The sequence below is a fragment of the Diadema antillarum genome, unplaced genomic scaffold (genome assembly GCF_040938485.1).
Source record: "Diadema antillarum isolate AM-2024a unplaced genomic scaffold, OU_Dant_1.0 scf00000052, whole genome shotgun sequence".
NCBI classification, from domain to species: Eukaryota; Metazoa; Echinodermata; class Echinoidea; order Diadematoida; family Diadematidae; genus Diadema; species Diadema antillarum.
The window spans coordinates 711,688-732,839 of record NW_027270941.1 but is presented as its reverse complement, the minus strand read 5'-3'; the positions used below and the strand labels follow the sequence as shown (position 1 = coordinate 732,839).

At 39.5% G+C, this 21,152-nt stretch overlaps 1 protein-coding gene across 1 annotated transcript in view; it reads left to right on the top strand.

Moving 5' to 3' along the window:
* The window catches only part of LOC139715619 (SRSF protein kinase 3-like), a 54,492-nt gene extending 45,076 nt beyond the window's left edge, over positions 1-9,416 (top strand). The window contains exons 10-16 of the mRNA XM_071627176.1: positions 1,072-1,431; positions 2,097-2,615; positions 3,879-3,967; positions 4,622-4,729; positions 6,137-6,206; positions 8,112-8,204; positions 8,970-9,416. Of these exons, the coding sequence (XP_071483277.1) occupies positions 1,072-1,431; positions 2,097-2,615; positions 3,879-3,967; positions 4,622-4,729; positions 6,137-6,206; positions 8,112-8,204; positions 8,970-9,154 (1,424 nt within the window). The 3' untranslated portion in view covers positions 9,155-9,416. The remainder of the gene's footprint in view (positions 1-1,071; positions 1,432-2,096; positions 2,616-3,878; positions 3,968-4,621; positions 4,730-6,136; positions 6,207-8,111; positions 8,205-8,969) is intronic.
* The last annotated feature ends 11,736 nt before the right edge of the window (positions 9,417-21,152 follow it).

The following is a 21,152-nucleotide window of genomic DNA, read 5'->3' as shown; positions in this document are numbered from 1 at the left end:
AAAATGAGCTGTGCTTGAATTGATGTTTGGTGCATTGAAAAAAGGTAATTGCTCTTTCTGAGATTGTTTTTTTTTTTCAAATTTAAATTCTTTCCGTCAGATAAGAAAGCAGAAATCACAATGAATAGTTTTATTGGCAAATATGACCATTTGTTGTAGGTGTGCATGTATGGCAAAGCACTCCCAAAAGTAGTTTTATGAAAAGCGAAGTATTACAGAAAAGGGGACATGATGATTGTAGCTTGCCTCCATACTCAGTCACTAAGAATGGAACACACTTCTCCTCAACCCAAGGAAAGGAGGGGAAAAAACATGAAATAAAACATAGAACTTCTGTTGGCAAGTAACCTTGACCCCAATAGTCCCATGTATGGCTCCAGGCGTTGGCATTAGGTTACATCAGAACAGCTGCTCGATCCTAATCTGACATGTCAACACATTGAACTCCATTACCAGGTCTTTTTGTTTGTGCGTGTGTGATTGAAGGTTGCACAAACCCCCAAAGACCCTTTCTATGCAAAACATATAGTGTGATGAAAAAATAACATTTGCCATAGCATTGTAGAAAAGAATGAGGAAAAAAAATCAAACAAACACAGAAATAGTGATGTACATGAATTAACTTGCTTGCATTTGGCACTGTTAATAGAGGGGATTGGGTACATTCAAATGAAGGTTTGATGTCGCAGTTCCTGTCACCTGTTCTGCATTAATAACAAACATTTTTCTAATAAATGCCTCAAAACCTTCCTGTGGTGATGAAAACAGCATTCTAAGGAAGCCCCTTACGTTGCCATGAATCCTTCGAAATCTGCTTTTAATACTTCATGCACGTTCTTGCAACACGTATGAGTCACAGATCTCCTTTCATTTACCCAGGAGCCTTTCTGTGTATCTTATTAAGTATACAGGTAGAGATCTGGATTTTGCTCCCAGACTAGTGAGGCTTAAAAGGGGTGCTCACTGAATTCCCATGATCGACTGTAGTTAAAGATGAGATGAGTATATTCACACAAATGTGACAGATATCGTAGATGCTGTTATTGATATTCTTGTGATGGCCCATTCCAGATATACCTGAAGCCCCATCAGAGGGAAAGACATCATCTAACGGGAGCCAGGGCCACCATCGTCATGGCAACGAGGATGAGACTGAGTATGGCGACGTCTTCGAGGACGCCCCGGAGAGAATACCGTCCGGCAGCCCAACACAAGTCAACGAGAAGGGGGATGGTCCAGGAAAGGGGCGTGACCAAGAGCTCTGCAACGGGTACGGCGAAGAGGAAGGAGGAAGGAGGAATGGGTCAAGGGAGAAGAAGGAGAAGGAGAAGGAGAAGGAGCAGGGGATGTTGGATGCCATCGTGGGCGAGAACGGGCTCAATACTCCATCGGATGCTACAGACACACCTACCAAAGAATCTATCAGAAATGGTGAGTGTGTTTGAGGGATGATTTTAACAGCAGGATTGCTTTGAATAGACCGGATGACCATTTCATATGTCTTCTTTTTTTTTCCTGTGTCTTGAAATCCAAATAAAAGCAAGAAATGAATGAAAAGAGGTAGGGTGCTCTTTTTTTTCCAGTCCTGCATTCTCATCTTATTCTGCATGTAATACACCAGCAATTCATATTAATTTTGCAAGAGTTGCTTATGTGCATTTATAGTGCATGCAGAGGCCCCATTTTGATATCTTCAATTTTTAGGTACTGTAAAAGCTGTTATTTTCATGAGGGTTTAATTTTTGTGAATTTCCAAAATCACTGTTGGGTTGTGAATTTATTGACGTGCGAATATATCGCCGCATGCCATGGCATTAGTGCACATATGATAGCCTCAGCATCAATTCGTGAAAACAGCTTCTTGCGAAAATGTTTGTGATCTCAATAACAGCGTATACAGTTGTTACTTTGCATGTGATCTGTTATCTGTTCACTATTTTACATACAATACATGAAATATGCCACAGTGCTGGGTTTTTTTTTTTTAGCCGATTCATTCTTTTATTTAGTGTAAGCATAGATTCTCTGCAAATATAGATCATATTTCTTTTCTTCTTCCTTTTTTTGTGCATGTTGTGTTTGTATTTATTCTTCAGCTGCAAACTTGGAGAGAAGAGAAGACAGGGATAGTGACCCTAATGAGAACACTATATCAGAGAACTCAAGTGAAAACAGAATCAGTGACACCGTGCACAATGGAAATGGCAGGACCGTGGGCCGGGAAAATGGCGACGTGGTCGATAAGGCGGAGAGAAGACCGTCGCCCGAGACGGAGAGGGGAGAGAAGGAGTGCGCACAAACCTCAAAGAATGAAAGGGAGGACAGACTGAATTGCAATGAGACGGAGCCGCACTCGAACGGGGAGGTGAGCGGGGGCGGGGTTGCACCAACGGAGGAGGCGGCAGCGTCGAAGGGCCCGGGAGTTAGCTCGCAGAGCGAGAGGACAAACAGTTCTTCCAGCAGCACCCAGAAGACGGAAAGGACGGGAGACCTCGCTGACGAGGAGGAGGTGCGGCAAAATTGCGAGGCGAGGGGCGAGCAAGCTGATGGGGCAACCTCGGGGCCAGAAACGGGGGAGAGTGCTGGAGCAACTGCAAGTCCTGGTAGCAATAAAGGTCAGCTGGTATTTGTAAAGGCAACACTCTATATTGTTTTTATTTTGATCTTAAATTCATTGTGGGATTTTATATATTGTGGCTTTTATCAATTCCTTGGCAATATCACAATGTTTTTCAGCAAAACAAAATATTGCATTCTCTGACTTTAAAAGTGATGAAGAAAAAGATGTGAATGAAACAAGAATTTGATTAGAAACGAGTCATCATTATGCAAGAAGTGCGTGGCTTCAGACTAAAAAAAAAGGGGGATTTTGCATACCAAGTTAGATTCTTAGTGTGTAGAAGAGAGTTTAATCAAAATTTCTGAAGTCATGTCAGTTGGATAAAGGGCATGATGATCTGATGTTTTCAGACTGCCTAATATCAATTGTCACCATCACATGTCTACAATGAACATTAGGCATTATTCTTTTCTCTTTCATCATGTCTCCTTCAAAGCTGAGCTGGAGATTGTTATGAATTATACAGCGTATGTTATGAGATGATAACGGGATTCTTGTATTTACATGACTGAAAGTGGGAGGGAAGGCCTACAAAAAGTTTTTCCCTTTGGTTTGGTATGCCTTCTTTCCAGCGTGGTTTTGATTCATATTTATACAAATTGTACTTCTGTAATCTGTGATCATTACCAGCTATGAGATGTCAAAAGCTATGATGACTGTCTTTTAACATGTGACAATGTATGTCGGGTTAAAGCATGATCATATATAAGTAGAGTTTTGAAAGGTTTTAAAAACTGTTGGTAATGAGGTATTAGCCATTCGACTGTGTGTTATGTTTTGATCTATGGTAGGTATAATGAGTGAATGTGATGCCAAGCATTCTATTTTACCTCATGTCATGTTCATCTGTTACATAGCATGCCGATACTTAAAAACAGAAAAGTCTGTACAATTAGCAGTACTTTGATAGCCAATACATCTCGTATTCTTTGGTGAAGGTACCATGTGTGAAAGGAGAATCAAATCAGTTTGAAAACAGTTATGTTTGGTTGTATTTCATTTGGTGCATATATAGTTTTGTTAATAGACCCATATGTTGTGTAAGCAATTTAAAAGAGAGGGGGAAAAAAAGGGGAGGGGCCAAAGAAGGGGAGAAAAAAAAATCAGAAAGAATCGCAGAGGAGCAAGACGTGAGGAATATGTATTAAGAGGCAATAGCATTTATTGTGTTTTAGTTTGCATTAATGCATATCATGCATACCACACCGTTGTTCTTGTCATCAAAACCCTTCGAAACTCTCAATTTGTCTTTTTGTAGATTCAGAGACAGACCACAACATCCCGTCACTACCAAAGAGTGATGAGATCCGAGTCAAACTGGCTGACCTCGGCAATGCCTGCTGGACGGTAAGTTCTTTCTTTCCAAAGCAAACATTCTACTAGCAATCAATCTGTTAGTCTCTTGCAAACATGGGAAAAATCTAGGCCCAGTTACATAAATTTGGAGCTCTGATTACTTTAAGAGTGGAAATTTTTCACGCAAGTACTTTTTTCCACAGAGCTCACTAGGATGAATTTTGCCTGTTTTCAATCCCACAAAACCAAAATATGAAGTAGCATTACATATAATAAGCAAGAAAATTCACATATTTTTGTATTCTTGTGCTAGTTTCGTGTCATGTGAAATGCGTAAAAATTACCACCCCACAAAAATGTCTATTTTACAGTAAAAGATTGTGAACTTGTATCCCTCCCTGGAACGAAATGCTTTGTTCTTCAGGAAGAAACTTAGATGACTGTGCCTGTTTTCTCACAGCTGCTCTGTAATGTGGTAGTATTTGGTAGCAAGGAAGCTGGTATTCTGTCTTGGGGGTTGTGATGTGCTCTTCCAGCCATATTGCCTCAGGAAACAGAATGAACTTTGACCTGATGTGATTACCCCACTGGTAGGCAAGAGGATGGCTGCGTGAGATTTACGCCTGTGGGCTTATTGTGATGTTTATGCCTTCTTGCATTAGGCGTAATGATCCTCTCTGCACTTGCTGTCTTTTTCCTCTCCAGTACCACCATTTTACGGAGGACATCCAGACAAGACAGTACCGGGCCCTGGAGGTGTTAATAGGGGCGGGGTACGGCACACCCGCAGACATCTGGAGTACTGCATGCATGGTGGGTAGAGTAGAATAAAATAGAGTAGAGTATAATAGAGTAGAGTAGATTAGATTTAACCTCTTTGTAGCAGATTTCACTCCCATGAAGCAAATTTCACTTCTTTACCTCAAAAGAAGTATTTCATGGCACCCTCAGTGGAACACGCTCTTAGTTTCAATTTGACAGAGCTGGCTATCTCTGTACAGTGGCTATGCATTGCACCTCTGGGTCTGCCCAGCCTGTTGCCCAGACTGTTGTATCCCACAGTGCTTATATGTGACCCTGCACCACCAAACACACAAAAAGTCACCAGACATGGATTTTTAGTTAAGGGCATATTCTGAAAGAGCAGACTCTAAGCTTTAAAATGATGTATAACTCAATTCAAATGAATTTTGCTAACCTATACAAATATTGGAAAGAAAGCGCACACTCTGGAAAAGTTTGAACTGAGAAAAGAGGCTGCAAAGTACAACATCTATTCAAGTGCCTAATCTTTACTAAGCCTTACTACCCGTGCCATGAATGAGACAAAAACCTTGATGTCAACCATTGTAGCAACAACAATGAAGGGATTATCAGATTAAGCTGAAATTGAGCATGCCTGATTAACACATTCTGTTCATAATAAATGCCAACTTTCAAAGCAGTAGCATTATCACTTCAAAAGTTATTTAAGTTGAAAGTGAAGAGTGTGCAAAGGATCTTCAATAAATTAAAAGGGGCGTCTAAGAAAGACCTGATCAAACTACTTTACCAAAAAAAGGGGTTGTAGAAAAACTGCTGAAAACCCACTTTCCTATTCAATTTATGATCCCAAACTTAGGGATAATGTAGAAGAAGAATAGCTCTTTCAGAAAATATGGAAAACTTAAAACTAACTGGGTTGACCTGTGTCACCTTTCTGGAGTCCTCACATAAAATCAAGGGGTGCGACTTTTTGTTTGTTTTGTGATGCACGGTCACGTATATTAGTCTGGCCTGGTAGGGCTTGCTGCTGATAATACACTTAATTCATAGCCCACTACATAAATTCTTGCAAGATATGGTTAAGCAACAACCAAAACATGTTTATAATCGATGGCTTGATGTGTCTCCTTTTTACACCATGTATTTCTTGAGTATAATTTTAAGCAAATTGAGACCTGGAAAATCATTTCAGGAGCAGTTGAATTTGCAATTAAGAGCCACACTGATGGTATGAGATATAAGAATATCCCATTTCAAGAAAATATTCACAAATTTTCCATCTTGGATACAATTTACAGTGTGTTTACGGATGGCAGTAGTTTCACGAGTTGTTAGATTTATGAATGTCAAGTAACCTTCTGAAAGTCATGAAATAAAAAACACTGCAAATATTCCTTGTGTACAGTAGTTTTAATGTGATTAATATTGACAATCTACCTCTCTTCAAATCCCCAGGCCTTTGAATTGGCGTGTGGTGACTACTTGTTTGAACCTCACTCTGGCGAGAACTACTCAAGAGATGAAGGTGAGTCATAGTGTGGCTTTTGAGAGTGACTGTAGCATTGACTTACGCCTCAGAGATATGAGCCGCGGTCACACTGGCAAAAGATCACAAAGTTTAATTAAGATCCTGAAGTCTTCGCGATCTTTGCCCATCCGCCCTCACTGGCAGCCAAACTTTTCATCTTTAAATTCTGGAAATTTGGGTCATTAGCGTGCATGCGCAAGAAAGAAGAAGGAGTACACAAGCAATACACGTGATTGTATGCCGTCTGACAGCTAATGATATGTGATGTAACAATTCAGCTTTTCCATCACAGGTGTCTTTCAAGGGGCTGCTTCTTACTTTACTTATTTGTTCTGTTTTATTATGTTTTCCAGTTCAAAGTATGTTTTGGTCAGACAGTGCGGAGACAACCTCTGGACTGAAATTGTGATATACACTCAGTCTACTAACACTCGAGTTGATGCACTTTGCTGAAAATTCCACAGCAATTTATTCAGCTCTTGTGAGTTTTTGCTCAAAATTGAGGTGTTCATTGTGCCCTTCTGAATTGCTAAATTAAGCAAATAATGAAAGATATAGACTGCCGTTCCAAATGAATTATGACTTCATGAAAGGCGTTCTGAGGGCCTGTCTTTGGTTGACATACTTCAATCATTGTATGGGAAGCCCTTTACTAGAGCAACCTGAGCATAACAGACTGAATTTGATAAATATCATGATTTGCAAGAACAGGTAAACCCTGTTATAATGAGCTCACTTACGAGGTACCACTTTTAATGAGGTGAATTCTGCCGCCCCTCTTTTCCAATACAGTGTTTAGCTGGTCTCTTTTTATGAAGTTTACAATGAGGTACCGGTTACAAGGTAAAATTGGTGGTTTTGGCGACCTTGTTATGGGGTTTCTGTGTAATTTTAGGTCAATTGAAATGTTTTTCCTTTATCGTAATGAAAAAAAAGTGATTTGTCCTTAAGTATTCTTGACACCATAAACTGCCCATGGGTGGGAATGAAAATGATGTGCAAAGACCAGGTCAAGAGCAAATATGTGCTATGGAGAGTAGAAGAAGGAGGGAGGGAGAGAGATAGGGAGGGAGGGAGACAGAGAGAGAGAGTAGGATGAATAAAGGGTGTTGTAGCTGGCTAAATGTGGTCAGTCTATGGACAGTTTGCAAGTGGATGAGCAAGTCCTTGATTTCCCAGTCTTTTACACAATAATAGAGAGACCCATCAGGCGGAACTGTTCGTTGTATTCAGGGGTTAGGCAGCAATGAGCTGTGTCATTGACGATTCCCCACTTTCCCTGTTTACACAGTTAGCAAAATGCTGTGATCCATTCTGGACACAATTGTTTAAAGACATTAGAGACTCTGTACACAGTTCTGCTCAACTGACAATGTTGAAAGAAATCAGTGTATAATGGTTTCTACTTTCTATCCATATCAACCAATCTACCCCCCCCCCCCAAAAAAAAAAAAAAAAAAAAAAAAATAGGGGAGCAGTCACATGTTAGTAACCAATTTTGTTGCGTCACCTGCTCTACTTTTGACAAAGAGGTTTGTAAGAGTGATGCATTTAAGATAGAAACATGTAGGAATTGGGCACCCTTCTTCTACTTGAATAGCAAGAATCCAACCACCACTTCACGCAGTATAAGAGGGGAAGTCACATTGTTGATGAGTCACAATCTCTGTGAATTAGAGAGTCACATCTGATGCTTTTTATTACCTTTCAAAGTTTTCAGAATGGAAGAAATGGTCCATTGAGATAGCTGTGTTCAAAAAAAGTGTTTACATGTGCAGGTCACTTTAAACAATTCCAAAACATCGTGCTGTTCTTTGGCAATGTGGGAAATAGAAAAGGGCTATCATTGCTCGCAAGTGACAGCTCAAGACTTTCATTTCATCTGCTGTTTTTGACCAACAGATCACATAGCACACATCATGGAACTCATCGGCCATATACCAAGGCACATTGCCCTCAGTGGAAAGTACTCCAGGGACTACTTCAACAAGAAAGGTGAGTAAAATTGCTTCTCAACATTCATTGCTTAAAGGTATAATTTACCATGTGCAGATGACACAAAAACCCAGCTTCAGTGCTTCAAAATAGTTCTAAAATGTGACTTACGGATAGAAACAACCAATTTAAAGATTTGAATCGGCATAATTAATGTTAAATATTGTTAAATGCACAAAATTTGAACAATAGTCATAATAAAAATGTTTCTAGACTAAGCCATCTACAGTTATGGTTTATTGAGAAAAGTAGTGATATCTCCTTATATTTTAGATATTTTAGGCTTTATTGCAAAATGTTTACATGGTAGGATGTTTCGTGATACAACTGACTTACACATATGCATCAAATGTGATATCTCGAACATTTTTTGAATTACAGACTGCTCCCAATGGTAAACAGTACCTTTCATTATCGGGGACAGTTATCCCTAAAACAAAGCATATACAATGTAACTTGCTGAAAACAAAGAAATAATGTGCAAACTTGCTAGTTAGTGGTAGGTCATTTTCCCCCCTGAAATTTACCACTCAAAAATGTTTGCCATTTTAATTGTGTTGGGAAGAGTAATTCTGTTAAATCTGAATGGTGTGCCATGTAAAAAGGTGTTCCTAGTTTCCTCCTTTGTAAGGGCTGGGGTTTTTTGTTTTGTTTTTTTTATATTCGCAACCTGTGATGCAAGTCCTTTTCTCTTTTCTCTCTCTCTCTATTTTCTACTGTCTCCTCTCATCTTGTTTTTATCCTCCATCCATCTCTATCCCCCAGGTGAGTTACGCAACATCCAGAAGCTGAAGCCGTGGAGCCTCTACCACGTCCTGACCGAGAAGTACGAGTGGCCCATGGAGAGCGCCGAGGAATTCGTCGAATTTCTGTTGCCGATGCTGGAGTTCGACCCCGAGAAGCGGGCCACGGCGGAGGAATGTCTCAAGAACCCTTGGCTTTACTCATGATAGTGGCTACCTCCGTTCTCCTTCCTCCTTTTTTTTTGTTGTTGGAAGTATCCGTCTCTGACATTGTATGTCATAGCTTCTGCAATGTACTGGTACTTGAGGCATTGTGTTTTCAGGTTGTTTCACATTGTTGTAGCGATAACTTGACAAAAAACGTTAGGTTGCTCAATAACATTTTGTAACTTTAACAACTTGAAAGGAAAGAGGAATTCTGAGAGAAGACATTCAAGGTCATGGAATGAAATCAAATATGAGTCAAGGTCGACTTAGGCTTAGGAGCTTTTACACAAATCACACGTTAACTCCAAAAGCATCAAATAACTTTTATACACTGAGTGAAATTGGTTTGCTCTTTTCATTGTAATGAATTAATGCACATCTACCAGTTTTTACAAGATTAGAATTCAATCAAGTAAGTTGAACAAAAATAGTGAACGATAAAGCAGCGAGTTGGCACTCCTGCGGGACCAGCAGCTGCCTGCAAGCAACCACAGCTTTATGGATGCATGGTTAGATGAACAGTGTACCAGATAGTTGGAAGCAGAGTAAGATCCTGGGAGAGAATGTGGCGAGATTACCTGTTGCAAGTGGCACAAACAGCCATGGATAACATCTTGTGCATTGTGCAAACCAAATAATCAAATCTCGCATGATGAGGACCTTGCCATGCATTTCAAACAATGACCTGCATCTGTTGTGTGGTTATAGAAAGAAAAAAGTAGGAAGCTTGGGCAGAAGCTCGGTGGTCTAGTGGAGATGATGCCTGTCCGGAGAACAGGAGGATGTAGGTTCGAATCCTGCTCGAGTATGTACTCCCATGATTTTTTTATCATGGCTACTAGTAAAACACTGATCAGTTCAGTGCTTATTTACAGGTACGTTGATGTAGGGCAATTTGTCGATCAGTTGCAATGAAAACATCTCGACGGAAGAATTTCATGAATTTGAATAATTACGCAAGTGCCCACTGCATGCTATAAGGATTAGAACCAACACTTGCTGTCGGGCGGAAGCTCGGTGGTCTAGTGGAGATGACGCCTGTCCGGAGATCAGGAGGTCGTCGGTTTGAATCATGCTCGAGTATATACACCGATGATTTTTAGCTCACCTGAGCCTTCACCTGAGTCGAAGGCTCAAGTGAGCTATTGCGATCGCTCCTCATCCGGCGTGCGTCGTGCGTAAATCCCCCCTCCCCCCCCCCCCCCCCCCCCACATTAAGGAATATTTACAAATCATCTTCTCTAGAACCAGAAGTGATAAAGCAATTTAGTTAATACCATGAGTTTGTACATTGATGACTTCAGTTTCAAGTTTGTTCATTGCAGATCCAGGGCTGCCCCCGCCCCCCTTACAGTTTGGGGGGGGGGGGGATCCAAATGCGGACCTAAATTGTAACATTTTCATCTTCTTGCTGAAAACGACTTAATGGATTTTCACCAAACTGGGCAAGTAACATTCCTAGGGGGATAGGATCTCAAAGTGTGTGAATGGGCCCCCACGCTTTCCTTGGGGGACCCTGGGGGCCCACACCTCCTAAATTAAGGAATAGCAATATTCTACTCTAGAATTGGAAATGATAGAGTTTTAAGTCTTCTTTTTTGCAAACTGCATAGTCCAACTCCCTATAAAGTATGATGTACTAGGCAGTTATTTTTACCAGTTTGATGGAATATGCAAATGGACACTATACCCCCAGCTCTCAAAGCTGCCCCTGCCCCAAGTTTCTAATGTTCTCAGGTAAGAGTCTGCAAGAATGCATGGAAGGTGAACTTGCGATACTCAGGTGAGCGCGAGACCCCCGGGTCTCTTGTTTATCATGGCTACTACTGAAACACTGATCAATTTAATACTTATTTACATTGATGTAGGTCAATTTGTCAATCAGTTCCAATGGAAACATCTCGACGGATGAATTTCGTGAATTTGAAAAAAGTAGACCTATTACAGTTTTTAATTGCAGTTTGAAAGCATCAGGAATCAGAGGGTATAAGGTGAATACATGTGACAGACTTTGCAACCATTTGCCTCTGGTGATACATTGTAGTTGTAACACTATGACAATTAGCCCTAACATGTTAGAATGAATAAACCGATTTGGATTGATTTAAAGAGGGAGTGCATATATCTACCTGATGATAGGATATTTTGGTAGTTGTGAATTAAAGAAAAGACTCTTCTTTGCTAAGCCAGTCCCCCTGTAAATCCAGATCTTTGCCTCTGTGAAGATGGATTCTTGTATCTGCCGAGGCTCCCAAGCTGCGTTTGTGATATCTTGAGGGAACACTGGCATTTATTTTTTCATTATTTGGGAACTTCAATTCACACTTTGCTTTGACATTTCAGAAACAAGGTTTTGCCACTTTGGTCTACCTCTCTAATGAACTCTTAGCTCACTCCCAAAACTGCACTTTACTTTAAATGTTGATGGGCTGCTGTAAATGACAAGGGGGTTAAGGGGCCTTGAAGTGATAAATTGTGTCTGTTTTTAATGGATGAGGATGCCTCTCATAGCAATAATTGATTTCCATTGCTTTCCCCACATGACATGACTAGCAGCGTATGTTGCCACGAGGAGAGAGAACCTTTAGTAGTAGGAAGGCAAAGTACATAACTGCTTCTGAAATATTTTGGGATGTGGCAAGGTTATCGAAATACAGATGGATGGTAAATGCTCTAACACACTGTGAAATCCTCCATTGTGTTTGATATAGGGAAAAGCAAAATAAACTTTATCATAACAGATTTAGATTGTCTTCATTTTCTCTATACCATCTCATTTTTTCCAATGTACTTCCTTTTATGGAGAATTTCTTGTCACTGTTACTTGCAACAGTCATCAAAATCTTGGGATGAAGGCATTACACTCATTTTCTACACTACTTCGCAAAGAAAAAACAAACAGAACAATTTTGTCCCTTTGGCTTTTACCCTTTTGAGTCTTGCAAGTTTGCAATCTTTTGGAAGTATCTTCAATGATCAGGGAATAGCAAAGATGTTCAGAATGAAAAGAGCCCAGTTCAAATTGGCAATCCTGAGTTTGATCTGTCACCTTGCTGTTATAATCATTTGTTAGGAGTTATAGTAATGAAGCATTAAAAAAAAAAAAATCACGGAGGTAATTTGAGAGGGCTACACTGATATGAAGTACACATGAAAGTTCCACATGTGACGAGCTTTTCATAGCGACTCCATACAGCTGAAAATTTGTTGTCAACTCCAATATGAGTCACTACATTTACTCCAAGGAGATGGCGGATGTCTTTTGACAGTGCTTCTGAAAGTTTCATATTTTTGTGAGGATGATAAGATTCCTGATCAGGAAATACTGCTTTATTGATTGTGTGTGTGAAAGTAGGTCTAGGAACATCTCGGCATTTGTCTTTATTATATGTTGATTTCAAAGACAAAATCCAATTGTACTTTTAGTGTGCTGAGCTTCCATGTAGACATTGTTATCACTAGAATTTCTCTCTTTTCTATGTTGTCTTTTCTGATTTCTTTTGAGAATGGCAGGGGGATTTGAGAGCACATCTATTGCATCGTTTATCTCGAGGTCGTCAGACTTCTCAGTCGTAGCCAACTTTTTGAATTCGCTGAAACTATGAACTCCCATGTGAACAACACTTACAACAACAACAAAAAATGTAGTGTGATAAAGAGCAAATGGCAAGTGAGATAAAGATCCATATTAACGTGATGTGTCATTGAATCCTTTGGCAACTAATTGGTTGAAAATCAAGTGTTATGGAAGAAATGAACATCTATACGAGGATGAAATGAATGTCAAACCAGAGGTGCAAAGTCCCCCCTGATTCTGCCGCGGGGGGCTCCCTGAAAATTTGAATATCTAATCATGTCCTGACATGAGAATATGAAAGTCTGTGTGGCTGTGGAATTGTATTCGCCCTTTGAGAAACATGTAACACGCAAGTATATCCCTGACTGCTCTTTGGAATCTCCCTGAATTTGGTGTGTGAATGTTGGCAGCCCTGCCGAACCAGTCCTAGGTTGAAAAAGATCTTGGTTGATATGACAGGGTAGGTCCTACTGCTAGCCCCCTTTTTTTTTATGTGTATTCTGGGTCATCCCTTCTTTTCAGATACAAATTGCTACCTTTGAGCACAGACTGGTGTCCAACCTCCTTCTATCACAGCTTACAGGTGTATTTCATGCTTCTGTAATCTGGAGAACTGACAGTAGTCTTTGTCCTGCAAGCTCTTTAGGTGTATAGAATGTGATGAAACTTTGCAGTCTTGACAGTTCTGTGCGACAGTGTGCACTTCTGTCATTTCGTACTTCCTACCAAACAGTTCCTAATTTATACTCTTCACCTATCTCCTGTATTGCCTTATTGAAAGTTGAAGGAAGCGTTTTTTCCAGATGTCAATGATATTATTGCCAATACCGGTTGTATCTCTTGGAAGATTATGAAAGAAATAGTGTATACATATGTGTGCATCTACATTGTAGTAATGTTATGAAGTAGACATTGTGAAATAATAGCTATTCTTTTAACATCTTGTACAAAGTTCAAGCGGATTCCATCCGTAGCTTAGACATGTAAATAATAACTGGTATGATGTGACTGTGAGTGCAACCCCCCTTGCAATAAGCTATTCCATCAAAGTAATGAGAAACATTTTCAGTTGTGAATTCTCAAATGTACAGAGAATTAAGTTGTATAGAGCAGATAGCACTGTGATGTAACAGCTGCTCATAGGAAGTTTTGTGGCTTATATACTTTTTTTAATCTCTCTCTCTGTCATAGTAGGCTCAGTGAATATATAATCAAAATTAAGTTTAACTTATTGCACTGTGTTGCGATTTTGTTGCCTTCTCCATGTTGACATTCGTGTATATTTGCGACGTAAATAGACTTGGAATGTGTAAATAATCACGAAATCTGGTACTTAAAAATAAGAAAAACAAGTTACGTCGATTTGGTGCCTCTCACGTGTGTAGGTCTTGTTACAGTGACATCGTAAGGTCCACTGCTCAACAAGTTTTCAGGTGCATGTTATGCTTAATTGTTGTGCTAATGTCTTGATCATTGTTAATCATGTCATGCCTACATGCGTCTAATAATCAGTTTAATATTGCAGACTTTGGTTGAATATTAATGTGAAGCACTAATCCTCTATTGACCTGCAAGTTTTGAAAAACTCTCTTTTTCAAGTACTGTAATAAAGACCTTTTATCTTCTTTTTTTTGGTGCAAATTGGAAGTAGAAAATTTGAAGTCCATACAACAAAGAAAATACATCAGCTGAAGTTGGGAAAGAGAAACAAAAAGAATTCAAACATGGAAAGAAAATTGATTATGGTCATTGATGTATTTTGTCATTCATTCTGCTCTTCAGATTAATATTCCAGCCATTTTATTCTTTGCAACCTTATTTTGTTGTTGTTGAAAACTTTTGTTGTTAAGATACAGGTACATTACTTTGCATTTCATTGAAATGTGATGACGTGCTGAATGTGTAGAAATTGTAAACAAAACTGTGTACAAAGAGAACCAGGTAACTTTTGTAATCAATCAAATGTATGACAACGTATGTACAGTACTTTGTACAGAAAGACAGAGCAGATCACATAATATTCAGTAGCTATTTCGGGAAGAGAATGTGTTTTCATAAGAAGCCGTAGACTGCAACGGACATGTGATATTGTGAAGCCGCATTGACAGGTCATTCTTATCAATATTAAAGCTATTGGAAGTTTTTTTCTTTTTTTTGTATTCAGTTTGATTTAGAATGTGGAACAGTTTATTCAAGATGACTTCTGTGCGATTATTTAAGCCAATGTATTGATAGATGATATCATTTGATAGATTTCCATTCGATACTGGTTTGGAAATGACATGAATAAAGGATGGTTTCCAAATTGTAGCATACCAGGTTGTCTCCACCCCCCCCCCCCCCCCCCCCCCCCCCCCTTTCACCTATTTAAAAATGTGCACTGACATTCAGTGTGCATGAATTACAGTCTTAATAATTCCATTGGAGTTTTAAGCAACCATCCTCTGTCGCTAAAAGTTATGAAAAGTACACCGAAATCTGGTAAAAAGAGGTTAAAACTTGTACGTGATTCTTCTGCCTCTGCTGTCAAAAAGTGCCAGAGGCAGTATATTTTGTGAAAGATTTGATGCTTGCAAACTCTGATTGCCTTTTGACAAGTAGCAGCAAGCACTAGCCCTGTGTTGAGATATCTTTTATCAAAGCCCCAGTATAGGTGTTCTAATTAGAGTGTGTTTCACTAGAAGCTGACTAAATTTGTCCTGGAATAGCCTATGGTGTATATTCACGTGTGGACCATCTGAAGCTAAACATGAGAGAGGTCTTTTGTAAAGGCTGCATTTACGAGACAGTGCTGTAAAAAGGTATAGGTACTGTACTTGGAAGTAAAACAGTATGTATATCAGTGGGTTGATTTTTTATTTTACAGCCCTGAACAGTTTTTTTTTTTTCGTTTAATCTCTATCAGCACTCATTTTCTGTTGTCTGAAATATTTTCCACGTGTAAGGTTTATGAGAGCATCAGTGGGTTTTAAAGCCATGTGAAGTGATAAGTGGCAATGTATTTGAATAATTACAAAGAGAGTGAATACGTGCATTTACGTTTAGAAGACACATAAACATATTCTTCCGATGACTACTCACACCGTATGAAAAGCCTAGTTATTATGCAGTGTGGATATAAACTAACATGGACCAAGGTCTGTGGTAGAATCTTCCATTGAACCCCATACTGTGCATTTTGACTAGAAGTTTTTTGTCCCTACACTATCAATAAAATAATTTCATGCTGATTGAACAGACTGTTAAGCATCCCATTATCTTCCTTTCTACCTTTTAACATTTTTTTTTTCAATGCATTTATTCCAATAATAAATTATGAATTTTTTGAAAACTGATGGAAACTGATATCAGTGTATCTTTATATGGTCAAAATGTAATAAACCAAACAGATTTGTACGACAAGGCTATCATAGCCCGCATATTGACTAGTCTTTGTTGCAGGTTGTCAGTGGTTATTGGAATTCTAGCATCCATAGGGGACATTTTCTAGCGCTGTTCTGCTTCATAGTGTGGGATCAGTCATTATATATCTCATATATGGATTCCTCTCATCTGATTGCTTAAAAGTGGAGTCATGAAAAAGCTGTGCCCCATTTTTGATCAAAATGATGTCATGATTTACTGTGCCCGGGGCATAGAATCAACTGTGCCCTGTAAATAGGTTTGGAGACAGTCGCAATCCCGTACACATAGATCACTCATATGTACGCACCAATGATGCGACCGCCGCGCTGTCGATCAGCGTTGATTACGAGTGCTGCTTTTAGTCCTTGTTTAATTCAGGTAACCTTTTAACCAATCAGATAAGAAGAATCTATATTTTCGGTATATAAAACATATAATGACAGCTTGATATTCGGGGCACAGTTACAATTATGTAGGCCCTCGGTGATGTGAAAACTATAACTATGCCCTCATCTTCGCTTCAGGCATAGTTATGGTTTTGACATCACCTTGGGCCCATAATTTTAACTGTGCCCCTCATAGCAGTCATTATTTGTATACTGCTTCCCCCCCCCCCCTCAAAAAATAGATGAATTCATAACAAAAACATGCACACACACACACACACACACACACATACACAAACAAACAATAATGTGATCTCATCCACTCAATTGTGATGTAAAGACTGACAAGTTGATTGCTTGCATCTGTGAGACTATGTACCACTTTATTTTCATGCCCTTAGTGCCACATTTTTTGTTAGGGGGGTGGTGAGGGTGTCAGATTTTGACCTTTCAAGAAACTTTTGTCCACATATATCACAAACTTCCTGTACTTTTGACTATCTGATTATTAGTTTTGCTCAAAACTCTACGATGTCACCAATGGATGCTTGGAATGTTTTAAGTGAGAGACATTTCACAGGAACGTGTACAGTGCACTCCCGTTATAACGAACACGGTTATAACGAAATTCCGGTTATAAAGAAGTAAAAATTTAGGCTGCAATGTCATTCACTCTATGTATTTCTATTGTTTATTTGTTCGGTTATAACGAAATTCCGATATAACGAAAGAAAACTGCCGGTCCCGAGGACTTCGTTATAACGGGAGTCCACTGTACTAATCAAATAAAGAGTGCTGCCCGTGTCCTTAATAAGGGGGATTTGCATTGCTAAACGGTGTAGCAAGAAAGCACAGATACACAATCCATTTGGGTTGTAGACTGTACTGTACTATTCTACTGAGGAGTTTGTTCTATATTTTTTTTTTTCGTATCTTACAATTTGTAGAAATTTGAATTGTCCATTTCAATGCGGCAGTATTAAAAATGAGGAAGAAAAGAGAAAGCGGAGAGTTCCATGTGCACTGTGGTGTTTCGTGTGTTTGTATCAATATCAACTTGTTTTTCCTTTTTGTGGTGTTGATTGAGATGGAAATGAAGAATTTGATTTCTTTATGTAATGTGATTCAGTTCATCAGAAGAAGATACGGAACTGGACAACCATGACCCTGCATTTACACTAGGCACTTTAAAACAACAATAGCCACACAAGCAAACCAAACCACCATGGACTTTCTTACTGGAATCATCTGACACTTGGGTCTGAATCCTCCGCCTTTTATTTCGAATTGTGCAGTGTTTATGACGAAAGGAACTTCATGGCATTGTGGGGGCGTACACAGGAGATGAATGATGCTGAAGAGTGTGTAGGAGGGCACACAATTTGCCCGTATCTGGGAAAGTCCCCTCTGCAGCTGAACCATTATCAAGCTGTCGATAAGTCAGGATTTCCGTGTGAAAGTAATGATGATGTTTGGTGTGAAATATGAAAATATATGTCTTTGGGATGTGCACCTAGATGTAAACAAAGATAGTGGTGATGAAGAGTAACATGATGGTGTAATTAAAGTAGTTTGCCCTGTGCATGTCACATTAAAGGGATTGTATAGTTTGCGTTGAGATTTGGTTTCAGTTTTCCAACTTATTTGTGAGATAATGAGAAACCTGTCATAATATTATGAATGAACATACAATGGATTCTAAGAAGAATTCAAAGTTTATTTGATGAAAGTTGGTTTTTGGATTGGACTGAGATATTCAGAAACAAAGAGATCCCAATAAAAGGTGGGACCCACCTTTTATTGGGAGCACTTCACTTTGTTTTTGGATATCTCAGCCATTTCAACACCAATTTCCATCAAATAAACTCTGAATCCCTCTTAGAATTGTACGCTTTTTTATATTCATTGCTGGTTTCTCATCTCACAAAAATGTGAAAATCTGAATCTCCCATCTCAACCATAACTATAGGGGCCTATCATCCCTCTAACTACATGTGTGTGAAATTTGTGCACATTTTAATTCATTAGCACAGAAAGGGTAAGTGATGGTGATTGGGGTATTAGTAGTGTTGGTGGTGTGTTGGTGGTGGTGGTGTGGTGCTGTGGTGGTGTGGTGGTGGTGATTGGGGTGGTGTGGTGTGGTGATAGTGGTGGTGGTGTGGTTGGGATGGTGTGGTGGTAGTGATTAGGGTGGTGTGGTGGTAGTGGTGGTGGTGTGGATGGGATGGTGTGGTGGTGTGGTTGGGATGGTGTGGTGGTGTGGTTGGGATGGTGTGTGGTGGTGGTGGTAGTGGTGGTTGGAGTGGTGTGGTGTGGTGGTGGTGGTGATGGCATGGTGGTTGTGTGATGGTGTGGTGGTGGTGGTCATATGCTTCAGCTGTACAAGAGGATAAGAGTGATGGAAGAAAAAAACACTGGAGACAATGATTAGAATTGACAATAAAAATATTTAATGGAAGGTAACCCCTGTTTGAAGCCTGTTGAACTCAAGGATTTGATGATGACAATCGAAGTTTATAACGCGCATATGAACTGCAACAAAAAGTCTTGACACTGATGAGACAAACAGCTAGCATAACAGTCGACAGGTAGTGACTCGAAAATATCTTCTTTACATTCATGTCATGATTACATCATAATTACGGACGAACAGCGTAATGCTTATTACATTCGTTTGGCAACATTCTTCTGACCGTAGCTAGCATCGAGAAGCCGCAGATAAGTCTACTTGTATTAACCAGTATTTATCCACAGCATTTGGTGTACGTGCGTTTCCGTTTAAACAATACGTTGTACGGCAATTCCCTGCGCTCAGAAAGAATCGCTCCTTCTTCAGAATTCAGCGTCTAGTAATCTCGGATCGACGACCTCACTGTCGGCGTCGTCATGCCCTTTTCTCAAGAAATATCACTGCCACTGCTCATACGAATCTTGAAATGTCAGCTGCAAATCTCTGAAATATCGCTGGATGTCTCAGAACAGCTGCCCGACATTTTGTGAAAGTTATAGGGCCACAGGTAATTTTGTTGAAAAGTAAAGACTTCCTTGACATAATGCACTCGACTTGATAATATTCACGAGAAAAATGAGTCTCGTGCATCTATAAAATGTACATAAATGGATCAATTTCCGTCTACATTGTACTTTCGATTTCTCGATACTTGTGATTACAGTTTCACTCCCAGCAGTGGCCTTTCAGAATGTGAACTGATGTTACTCGTTATTATTTATTGTCGCTCATGAAACTCTATCGAAGTCAGTATATCAGCTGTATGTAGTAATTTCTTGTTATCCATCAATTCCATGCCCAGTAGCAACGCATTCAATGAGCAACACGTGTTTGATGCAACTCGCTGAAACGTTTTACAGTGTTCTCAGTAGGCCTACTTGAAATTCAGATTCTCATAACAGATTTCCCGTTTAAGACAAACTTTGTTCCATGATCCTAAAACGAAGTAACTCGGTATGAATTCTGCAGGCTTTCCAATCGCATGAGGTGTTCAGGATGTAAGTCTTACTGGTGAGAATTCATCAGGAAAATTATGTGGATTGGTGATATTATTCACATTTACATATATCACGTTGGAATTATAGAAACATACATCTTTCTTACCCTCGACAGGCATCAAGGTATTTTCATTTGTTTGCTAGTTTGCTTGCCTGTCGTTTTTAAATCATGTGCTAATCAAACACCCATGAGTGTGTTCGATACGTTATAGTTTATTGCTCCAGCACTATGGCATTATCACGCCCTGCTGTCTTTTTAAAAAGGAACCAATAACCCATATCTTACTTACATACACACGTATCAAACACTACAAGACTACCTCAACACATCATCGTATCTCCATCGCCCCGTCCAGCATTAATTTCGAGGAGGTCAACTTATTCAACGCTGTCCTCTTCCTCATAGAATTATAATCAGTCCATAATTGACCTCTCTCGACGGGGGACCTGGACTTAATTGGTGTGAGACATCATCCCTCGCTGTCGCACGACCCAAGAGAAAACAAGGCGAACTTTGTTATTACACGATTCCTTTTCACACGCGCTCTAGAAAATAAATTACTGAAGGCGCGCAAAAGACGATCGTGTTGGCCTTTACAATAAAATGAGATGGCGTCTTCCAATCTGTTACACCCGCGCTGCACATGCACATTTCTATTCCGCGCCGAGCGTGTGTGCATGATAGTGCATGGATGTAAGACTTTAGCCTCAGTCATTCTTCCGAAAAAGTAACGCCATGATCATAAAGTCTAGAAGTTTAAAAAAAAACCAAACAAACAAACAAACGTAGATATGGGTAGACAGAAGCCGGTAATGTGGCTACACAATGGAAGTGGGGATACCATGACATTAAAAAAAAAAATGATACAAAAAAAAAACACTTTCTCCTTTCTGAGAAAGGAGATGAAACTCCGATCGACAACCACCTATAGTTTGGCGTAATAATTGTCTGCATTGTTTTGTGCAAACCTATTACTCTTTCCAATGAAATTTGAAAGTCATGCCACTATATTTTTTTTGTTATTTATTTGTTCTTATAATTTAGTCTTTTTTTTCGTCAGTGCTATTTTCTCCTCAAAATATTTAACCTTTTGAAATAAACATTCTACCACAGAGTTTGTAT